Source organism: Ictidomys tridecemlineatus, chromosome 4 (genome assembly GCF_052094955.1).
Source record: "Ictidomys tridecemlineatus isolate mIctTri1 chromosome 4, mIctTri1.hap1, whole genome shotgun sequence".
Lineage (NCBI taxonomy): Eukaryota > Metazoa > Chordata > Mammalia > Rodentia > Sciuridae > Ictidomys > Ictidomys tridecemlineatus.
Genome location: NC_135480.1, coordinates 208,614,085 through 208,623,947, shown reverse-complemented (window position 1 = coordinate 208,623,947; position 9,863 = coordinate 208,614,085). Strand labels below are relative to the sequence as shown.

The 9,863-nt window shown below is 53.6% G+C and overlaps 1 protein-coding gene across 1 annotated transcript; it reads right to left on the bottom strand.

The window, feature by feature from the left end:
- Positions 1–2,253: 2,253 nt before the first annotated feature.
- Positions 2,254–4,084, bottom strand: Lcn9 (lipocalin 9). Its single transcript, XM_005336994.1, has 6 exons — positions 3,989–4,084; positions 3,506–3,642; positions 3,210–3,283; positions 2,705–2,815; positions 2,384–2,485; positions 2,254–2,276 (listed from the first exon to the last, which is right to left on the bottom strand). The coding sequence occupies exons 1-6, from the start codon at positions 4,082–4,084 to the stop codon at positions 2,254–2,256; spliced, it is 543 nt and encodes a 180-aa protein (XP_005337051.1).
- Between the last annotated feature and the right edge of the window lie 5,779 nt (positions 4,085–9,863).

Genomic DNA, 9,863 nt, shown 5'->3' with positions numbered 1-9,863 from the left:
ACTCTTGTGTGACATGGACGCTGCCTGCATGGACAGGGTGCTGTTGCCTGTGCACTGCTGGGTGAGAGTGAGTGTGAGAGTGGGCAGGGTGTGAGAAAGTGAGTGTGAGTGAGTATGAGAGTTGGCAGGGTGTGTGAGAGGAGTGTGAGAGTGGGCAGGGTGTGTGACAATGAGTGTGAGAATGTGAGAGTGTGAGAGTGGGCAAGGCTGTGTGAGAGTGAGTGTGAGAGTGGGCAGGGTGTGAGAGTGTGAGAGTGAGTGTGAGATGAGTGTGAGAGTGGGCAAGGCTGTGTGAGAGTGAGTATGAGAGTGAGTGTGATAGTGAGTGTGAGAGTGGTCAGGGTGTGTGAGAGTGAGTGTGAGAGTGAGTGTGAAAGTGTGAGCATGAGCAAAGCTGTGAGTGTAGGAGTGGGTAGGGTGTGAGAGTGAGTGTGAGAGTGGGAAAGGGTGTGTAAAAGTGAGTGTGAGAGTAGGCCAGGCTGTGATTTTTTTGTATGCTCCTGAGTGTATGTGCACGTGTGTGTCAGCATGAATGTGAACATGCATGTGTGAGGGACTCCACCTGACTGTGAATATGTATGTGCATGTGTGTGTGAGTGGAGGTGTTTGTATGTGCACCTGAGAGAATATGTGTGAATACTTGTGATGTTAGTGTGTGTTTCTCTGAGTTTCTGCACAAGTTGGTGAGTCTTGTACATGTCAGCATGTATGAGTGTGTGTGAGGTAGAGAGAGGTGTGAGGCTGTGGGAGCAAGTGTATGCCTGTAAATGTGACGGTCTGCCTGTGAGTGTGAAAGTGTGAGAACATTGTCTTTGAGTGTGTGTGACTATAGAGTGGTTATGTGCGTGACTACTCCTGCACGAGTGTGAGCCTGTGTGCGTGGGTGCGTGTGAGTGTGCCTGGCTGTGGGGTGTGTGGGAGTAGGTGTATGTGTGTGTTGGTGTGAGTGTGGGGTTGTGTTTTTGAGTGTATGTTTCTGTGTGCTTGGGTGTAGTTCTGTGCCCTGTCCCATGTGCAGGTGTGCAGCCACCGTGGGCACAGAGCGCACAGCCACCTGGTGCCCGCGGGCACCCCTTTGCACACTTAGCATCCTGGGCAGCTCTGCCGCTGAAGGCTGGAAACCTGATCCGCCCCTGCCTCCCCACGGGATCCCCAGACGCGTGTGCATTGATCCTCCCCGTGGCTAAGGACGGTGCAGATGGACAGTTTGCTCAGCTGCACCTGTTGAGGGACCTCAGGCCACGTCCCATGATTGGTGCCTGTGAATGGAGCTGCGGGGACAGTGGTGGGTGAGTAGGGGACAGTGTTCACTCCCAGCAGGGCCAACAGACAATCACCTGGGATCCACAGGACAGCGGTTGGGCTGCTGCCTCTTTATTCACCACCACGCAGCGGGGAGGGCCTCGTGCCTACGTGGGTCAGCCCTCTCGCTGGGCTGCCAGCCCCACTCCTCCTGACTGCGAGGCCCTGCAGGACAGCGTCCTTGAAACCTCAAGGACTCGCAGGCTGAGCTGATGTGGGGTCCAATGGGGGTGGCCTCTGGGAAGGGAAGGAAGACTTGGAGGGTGATCTTGTGGGACCACGGCTCGTTCCTGAGAAGGGACTCGGGAGGCTGAATGGTGGCCTCCAGGAGAGATGCCCAGACCCCAGCTGGGACTCATCTGGAAAGGGGCTCCGTGCAGCAGTCCATTTGGGTCTGAAGATGAGACTTGCCTTAATTACTGGGTGGGCCCTAAACCTAGCAGGTGCTGATGAGAGGGAAGAAGGGACACAGACAAGGAGGCTGGAGCAATGCTGCCACAGCCGAGGGACACGGAGCCATCAGCAGCTGGAGGAGGTGGAAGGGTCCCGTGGAGCCCCAGGGGAGCGTGGCCCTGGGAGTCCTGGACCCCCGAGTTCCTGGCTGCAGAGCTGTGAGAGAGTAATCCCCACTGTTCTGCCCCCAGAAGCCCAGGACACTCCTACAACATGGGGTTCTGTTCTGCCCAGTCCCACGTCCCACGAGCCCGCCGAGGCCCTGGCTCCAGTAGTGATTTGCCCCTGCACCAGGCGCTCTACGCTCCCTTACTTCTGCAGGAGACCCCAGCAGGTGGCTGAGGACGGGCCTCAAGGGGTGGTGCTGGCGGTCCTTCTGGGCTGGGACCCTGCCCTCTGACATCAGCCCCAAGGCAACCCCATCCGCTTCCACCTGCCACCCTGAGCTGCCCGTCCTGCACCCAGGAAGCTCACGCACCGAGGGCCTGGCTGGGTGCTCTACCTCTTGGAGTAGCAGTGATCTGGGAAGACAAAGGCCCCCGGTTGGCTCATTGGGCCTCCCCCCAGACCCCGAGCCCTTGGGCCGCTGGGCCAGGCAGCCTGCACTGGCCTGAAGCAGGAGCCCTACCTTCTTGGGTCAGGTCCAAGATGTTTTTGGAACTCAGTCTGTACTTTCTGCAGACTCTATGAAATCTGTGTTGGAAGTTCTGGCTCAGCTTTGGGATCCGTCCTGAAGACAGGTTTGGGACCATGTCTGGGGAGGGCCTGGAGGGCCTGGGCAGGGCTGCATTGCTGACCAGCAAGAGGGGCTTGTGCCAGCAGGTGGGTGAGGAATACTGAAGCCCCCACTCACCCACCTCTCAGACTTGGGGTTCTTGGAAGACCCCCACCCGCCCAGGGTGGCGCCTGTCTCAGAGCAGGACAGCTGGGACAGCTGGGGCTGGGGTACCGTAGAGCGCCAGCACGCGGGTCTCGGTCCCATTGCGGACGTTCTGCATGTCGAAGATGACGTACATCCTGTAGTCCGTCTCCGAGACCAGCACCTTGTTCTCCCCCTCGTCTGTGTGGAGATGCCACTCAGCACAGCCCACCGCCACGCCCCATGCCCCCCAGGTCCTGGACCAATGCCGGGCCACTGTGTGTGGTGGCCCTCAACCACCAGGAGGGAGGGGGAGTGGGAGCACAGGAGCGGCTCAGATGGGTCCCCTGTGTGGCAGTGTGGGCAGCAGGGCGCCTCGGCCCCCTCTCCATCCACCCCAGCCCCACCCCCCGGTGGGCCTGAGCCCGTGGCTTCCCAAGAGGAGCTGGTCTGGGAGCCCCTGGGTTGGAGCCAGGCTAGGTCCTCTTGCTTTGGGGTCAGGGTATCAGGGGTCTCATAAAGTGCCTTAAGTCAGGGAAGGCCGGGCAGAAGGACCCCTGGCTGTCAGACCAGGAAGAACCCTGCCCACACTCACAGGAGATGGAGTACTCTCCGTTCTTGTTCGTCTTCTGGCAGACCATGCTCACGCCCACACACTCACCCTGCACCCTGGAAAGGAGCCGGGTGGCGCTTGGAGTGGGGCCCAGCCCCAGGGTCTGTGGCAGGAAGTATCTGCCCTGAGGCACAGGCTTCACGCCCCAGTCCCGCCGGGGGTCTCAGCCGGGTCCACAGAGAGGGCCATCACCAGGCACCGCTCCTCTCTCGGTGTCCCCCCCCGAGGGTGGGGCTCAGAGCGTGAGTGTGCGAGTCCCCCCGTCCAGCAACACTCACATGAAGCGGAAATCGAACTTGAGGCTGCCGTTTTTTAAGTGTTCGATATTCCGAATGAAGATCCTCAGGTCTCCGTCTTCTTTAATCCGCGACAGGTTGTTTGAGGCCATGGAAATAGAGTACCAGACCCCTGAAATCTGGAGGGAAGGTGTGACGATGGGGAGCCCTGGATGCCACGGGGCTCCTCGGTGCCAGTTATAGGTGTCAGCTGCAGCCAGGGGTCCTCTCCCTCCCCAGGCCCCCTCTGACCTCCCAGGCCCCTCTGTCCTTCCAGGGTTCCCTCTGACCTCCCAAGTCTCCTCTGCCCCCCAGGGTCCCCTTTAACCTCCCAGGTCCCCTCTGACCTCCCAGGTCCCCCCTGGCCCTTTGGCTTCTGTCACAGCTGGGGGAGGAGAGGGCCTCCCATGGCAGAACCCCTCTGGCCTAGGTCAAAGACCCCAAGTTGAGGGGAGCAAATGCCCCAGAAGCCTGGCCTGTCCCCACCCTGGCCATGTTGTAGTTCTTATCCACGACAGCCAGGGGGTTGAACTTCTGCGCCCCAGCAGCACTCAGCCCCAGGACCAGCAAGAGCAGGGCCATCCTTCCTGGTGGGTGCCTCGGCTGTGCCTGCCCTTTATGCCTGCTTCTGCCCTGTGGTTTCCAGACCCTGTGGGATGACCTGGTCTCTGCCTGTCCACAACATCCTGTGCCCATGGGAATGCAGTTTAAGGTCCCTGTGGCTGCTGCCCTTGACTGCTCATGACCTGACCTGAGCTGACGTTGGAATCTGCTGGAACTGGTGTCCAGCTGGGTCAGAAAGGAAGTGACAGAGGCAGTCAGGAGCAGGCCAGGCCATGGAGACTGGGTGCGAGGGTCAAGGGCCCAGATGGGGCTTGGCCTCCAGCCTGTGCCCTTCCTGGCAGGGGGTGACTAGAGGTGGAGATAAGCATCTCCTGGCATGTCTGCAGCATCTGCTCAGCCTGCGGGTGTCTGGAGCATCCGGGCACAAGGTGTGCTGGTGGCAGGTAGTGGGGGAGGTCCCGGCTCCCACAGGAGATCAAAGCTGGGCCAGGCAGCGAAGGACCGGGAAGAGCCGACCGTCCAGAGACACAGAGGGAGCTGCCCACAGGCTGCCACTCACATAAAGCTAGGTCTGCCACCTGGGCATGGGCCCATATGGGTCCTGGGGCCTGTATGAGCTGCTGGCCCGACCCTGGCCCTGCTTTTCAAGGTTGTGGCAACTCTGGGGACTGCAGACCCCTTCCCTCCCAGGTGGGCAACGGGGGTCGGCCGGCCAGGGGCTGGAGGGGAATCACTTTCCCCAGACAGGCAGGCCCTGGGCTTTCTACCTAGGAAAGAGCTTCCAGGAGGCCACGCTCTTCTCCACAACTTCCTAGCACTTTTTAAAAGAAGAGATTTAAGAAACGCTGTTCAGCCGGGCAGAGAATCTCTGCTGACAATGAGTGGCAGAAGTGTCTCTCCCCACCTGGGCCAGGTGGTGGGCAGCTCCTCCTCCCTGTGGCTTCTGGGTCTTGGGGGAAGTCAGACAGCTCCAGACAGACTGGAGAGGCCACCACAGAGGGTCGAGGTGGCTGTGGGTTGGCACCTGGGGTCTCTGTGATGGGGGCTTGGCCAGGAACATGGCGTCCAGGGGCCCTTCCCCTTGTAGGGTTGTGCTGGCTCCTTTGAGGCCTTCTGCCAGGCCACCTGTCATGCCCAGCTGCTCTGACCCCTCGCATGGGCATCCCTGAGTCTGCCTCGGTCCAGAAGCAGAGGTGGAGGCAGCTCAGGATTGGGTTCCAACCCTGCAAGACTTGGAACATTCCCCTCCTTCTGGGAAGTCTCTGGTGACCTTCTCCAGGCTGGCACAGTTCTGATTCCTATCCTTAGGAAATCTGAGGAGTCTCTGGGACCGGGAGGTCTGGGTGGCCTGTCCCGACCAGGGAGTGGCGACACCCAGCACCAAGTGGGATTCCCACCTGGCGTGAGGACACCCAACCCTGGAAGGCACCCCCATGTAATGCCTGGCTAGCAGTTGAAGAAGGGGGCCTGCACTTCTCTCCAAGACACCACGCGCACACCCAGGGCTGCCCAGTGTCATGCTGGTCTTCACTTGGTGAAGGCCAGTGAAGGCCAGTCCCTGCTGGAGACACTGGCCGAGCCCTGAGTCAGGGACAGGCGGAAGGGTGCAGCTGCTGCCTTCTCTGGCATGTTCTAGGGAGCTGCTGAGATACAGAGATGCGAGGGACGCGGACTGAAAAGGGGGGCCATGCTGACTGCAGAGTGCTTCGCTGCCTGCGAGGGATCGGCCCACTAAGGTGGCTGCGGGGGCCGCTGCCTGCAAAGAGAACACGTGGAATCAGAATCCTTTGGATGGGCCAGCCCGAGCTGCTGGAAAGGCAAGAACAAGATCTGACCTGTAGTGGGTCAGGAGCTGCCCACAGGAACCAAGCGCCCTAAGCCTGAGTGCTGAGAGTGTGGAGATGTGGCCAGCCAGCCCTGGGCTGTGTGTGGGTGAACTGTGAGCACTGAGCGCACAGGGTGGACAGACCCAGTGTTGTCCCTCTGTTTGGGCGGGCTCTGAATGCCTCTCTTTGCTCACTCTGCCTATGATCCCACATAGCACACGAGATGGGTGTGGCCTTCATAGGTGTCAGTCAACCTGCTGACAGCAAGACATCCTGAAGTTAGACTCAACCCCCTGAAACCTGACCCCTTGCCTCATTTGAATGGCTTTTCCCCAATAAAAGGATTCAGCATGTGCTCCTTGCTGTCTTGCCTGCCTTGCCCCCCTTGTGGGAGCTGTGGCTGAGGAGTGGTCACTGAAAAGTACCCAAGAAAAGGTACTTTCTGTGTTTTTATTTAGTCCCAAAATTCACTTGGAGTGACCCTGACTGGTTCAGACGTGTGATACAATTGGCGCCTGAACTCCAATGTGAATTTTGAGAATTGGTGGTTTGTTTTTTTTTCTCTCCAGTAGTGATAGTGTGCATAGATTTTAAAATTATTGTGGATTCATTTGTAAAAGGGTGATAATTAGACAAAAGAAAGTCAGTGACCTTGAACTTATAATATCTGGAAATTTTTGTTTTTAGAGACAGCAAGAATTTTATTTTTTTGCAATTCTGGGGACAATAGACATAAAAATGAGAAATTAGAAAATTGTAAGTACCACAGAAATTAAGATGATTGATAAAGGATATGTTGCTAAGTTCAGTCCTCTCCCATGGGAAAAGCGCTTTGTGGATTTTTTCTGATTGTTTTTGTGAATTTTTATATTTTGAAATTTAGGTAATTTTTTTTTTTTTTAGTTATATGTTAGGAATCTGCACTTGGAGAGCGAGAAAGCAAAGGTGATTTCTTATGGTAAGATTGATATGGGGGATTTTTTCTACTTCTAGAGAAGCAAATTTTGTTTTTCTGCTGTTTTGGGGTGGATGCAGGGTTTGGCTGCTGTCCCTTGTGGAACCGCCAGCTAATTCTGCCCCTTGGAAACCTTGGTAACCATACCCTGGAGCCAGCGTCTGCTGAGGGGCCCATTTTTCATATTCGAGATGCTGCAGGAGGGCGCGCACTGCGGGAGGAGGGTGCAGGGAGCCAGTCCTTTCCCTGACAGAGTGCTGCCCACTGACCCTGGCTCCGGAGCTCACGGAGCAGGAGGTGGAAACACGGGTAGCAGCAGCTTGCAGCAGCACAGGCAGGGCCACCGCCCTGGACGCGCCGGGCTCCAGCAGGGCACCCCGGGAGCACCTGCATGACGCTGCCCCTGAGGGTTTCCAAGTGAGAACAACAACCAGATGGCGCAGAATCCCGCACCTGGGGACGTTCTGGGAGCGAGCATCTGCCCCAGAAACTTCCAAGCCGCCACCGTTCAGAGGTGCCAGCGGCTGACGGGGACTCGCAGGGTCACGAGCCTGGCCATTACATCCCCCGCAATCCCAAGCAATAAGGGCACCTGCGAGAACGGCCATTTACAGAGGCAGGGGCGCTGCTGTCACCCCGGGACCACGGCGGAGTGCCCACGCTAGCGCGGAGGACGGCGGACCGCTGGCCTGGCCATCCGCTCAGCCCCACCGCGGCTCCCGTGGAGATGCTGACAGGGAAAGGACAAATTGCTGGTTTGCGACCCCACCTGGACAGCCCAGCGGGCAACGCCCGGCCCCGAAAAACTGGCGGGACACCCACCCAGTGCAGCTGCTCGGTGTCCTATGCCCCCGGGGGAGCCCGAGCTGCGGGGCCACCAGCGCCACTCTTGTTTGCTCTCCGTCGTAACCGCCAAGCCTGGCTTCAGGTTCCCTCTGTGAACCTCCACCTCTGCGACCCGGGGCACCGGCGAGGTGCCCGGCCACGTGGTCGCACGGAGAGTGGAGTGGACATGCAGAGGGACGGCCAACATCGGGGTTCTCCCCGAGGCTCTCCAGCTACACCTCGGAGTTCTCCAGGCACGCGGCGGGGACGAAATGGCAGAAAAGTCCCGCCTCCCGCGTTTTCCCTTTCCCTGTCACTCAAACGGGGCTTTTGGCCCCGCCCCCGCGTGGCTGGCCCCTGGGCTGCGGCCCGCGTCTGGCCCGAGATGCCCACTGCCAGTACTAGCCCAAGATCCCTTCGGCAGGCGCCTGCGGGCAGCCTGAGCCCACTCTTGTCAAGCTGGGCAGCCTGATCTTGTCTCCACAGCTGCAGTGTCACAACCGCCAGGGGGACAGGCTCCTCCTGTCTTCCTTTTGGAGCTTATGAGGATGCATTTTGCTCCTCACAGGAACAAAAGCCTGAGACAATTTTCTCACAATGTTCCCGTGATGACCGAAAAAATCCTTGTTTTCATTTGTAACTATACAAATACAATAAATAAATAAATAAATAAATGTATACGCTGTGTTCTTATTTTATCTAAATTAAGGGTACACCCATAGTTAAAATAAGTTGAAATGGATCCAAATAGTTTAAGAACCATGTAGTTTCATAAGGTTGACATAATTATAGCTATACCTTTATTCTTAATACATATTTTTCCAGTTACTTAAATAATCTATAATCAGTAATTCATAAAATAATTAACACATATGTCTATTTGTTTAATTAATATATGTCTATTTGCTTCTAATTGTTTTCCTTCAACAGAAAACACAAGATTTATATTTCTTATACATGCATTTATCTGATGCTCTGCCTTTTATAGTTTAAAACATTTAAGATAGGGCTGGGGCTGGGGCTCAGCAGTAGAGCACTTGCCAAGCACCTCATAAAAATAAATAAAATAAAGGTATTGTGTCCATCTACAACTAAAATACAAATATTAAAAAAATTAAGATAAATGTATTTTACTATAAGAATTTTGCTTTCAAGAAAATACAACCATCAAGTAATCTCTAATTCTCAAATTATTGTATAAACTTTACTAGATGATAAACAGATAAGATTCTGTCTACAGAAATGTCCGAGGGCTTTAATGATATTTTCATTGAGATATTTCTTCTTATTAAGGTACAATAATTTGTTTAGATTCTAATATTTACAGAAATTGTTCCAAAGTATAACCAAAAGAAATTCTAAAAGGAGAGGAAAATACTTCCACAGAGAGCAAGCACACATTGGAGGTCTAAGAAGATCAAAGAAATCATCTTTGGGTAAAACAAGGTCTTTATTGTCTGGATTTTAATGATAAAAAAATTTTCCTAAATAAAGAAATCCTTATATCATTATCTAGACTGATGATATAGAAAGTTAAAATAATTGAAAAACAAATGTATGTATAACTGGACTGACTATAACAATCTGAACTGGTTAATCCTAGGATATTTCAGACCCCCCCCCCAATTTTATCATACTAATATAGACCAAGATTGTGTCCATATTTCAACATGATAAAGACCTATTAAAATGTTAAGTTTATTTCCATCAAGTAAGGTCTTTATTTACCTAGTGATTCTTAATGTTTAAGAAAAGTATTAATTTTAGTGAATTAATTTACTTTTTTGATTAAATAATAAATATTTTGAAATGCTGACTTAAATTTCAATTTGACACTTCTTCTTGGAACTAAATTTGATTGATTCAAAGATGCCAGTAGTGATTCCTTTTAATTCTTACATATTACTTCTGTTGTTGGATATTTGTAGGATTTGGGAGAGCATTTTATTAGAACTTGAGCTCTCCAAATTAAAATCATACATTAGTTTTGAACAATAAAAGCTGCAAACGTTTTTGGAAATTCTTTGTATTATCTAAGTTCTCTGACTGGACATATTATCCTTTAAAAAATATGATAAGGTTTATATACCACTCCCTACACTGGGAAGTGGCCTTAATCATATTTTTTAAAAAGACAAGAGATACCTATTTAAAGGATAATATTCTGAGGTATAGAGATATTTTGAGAACT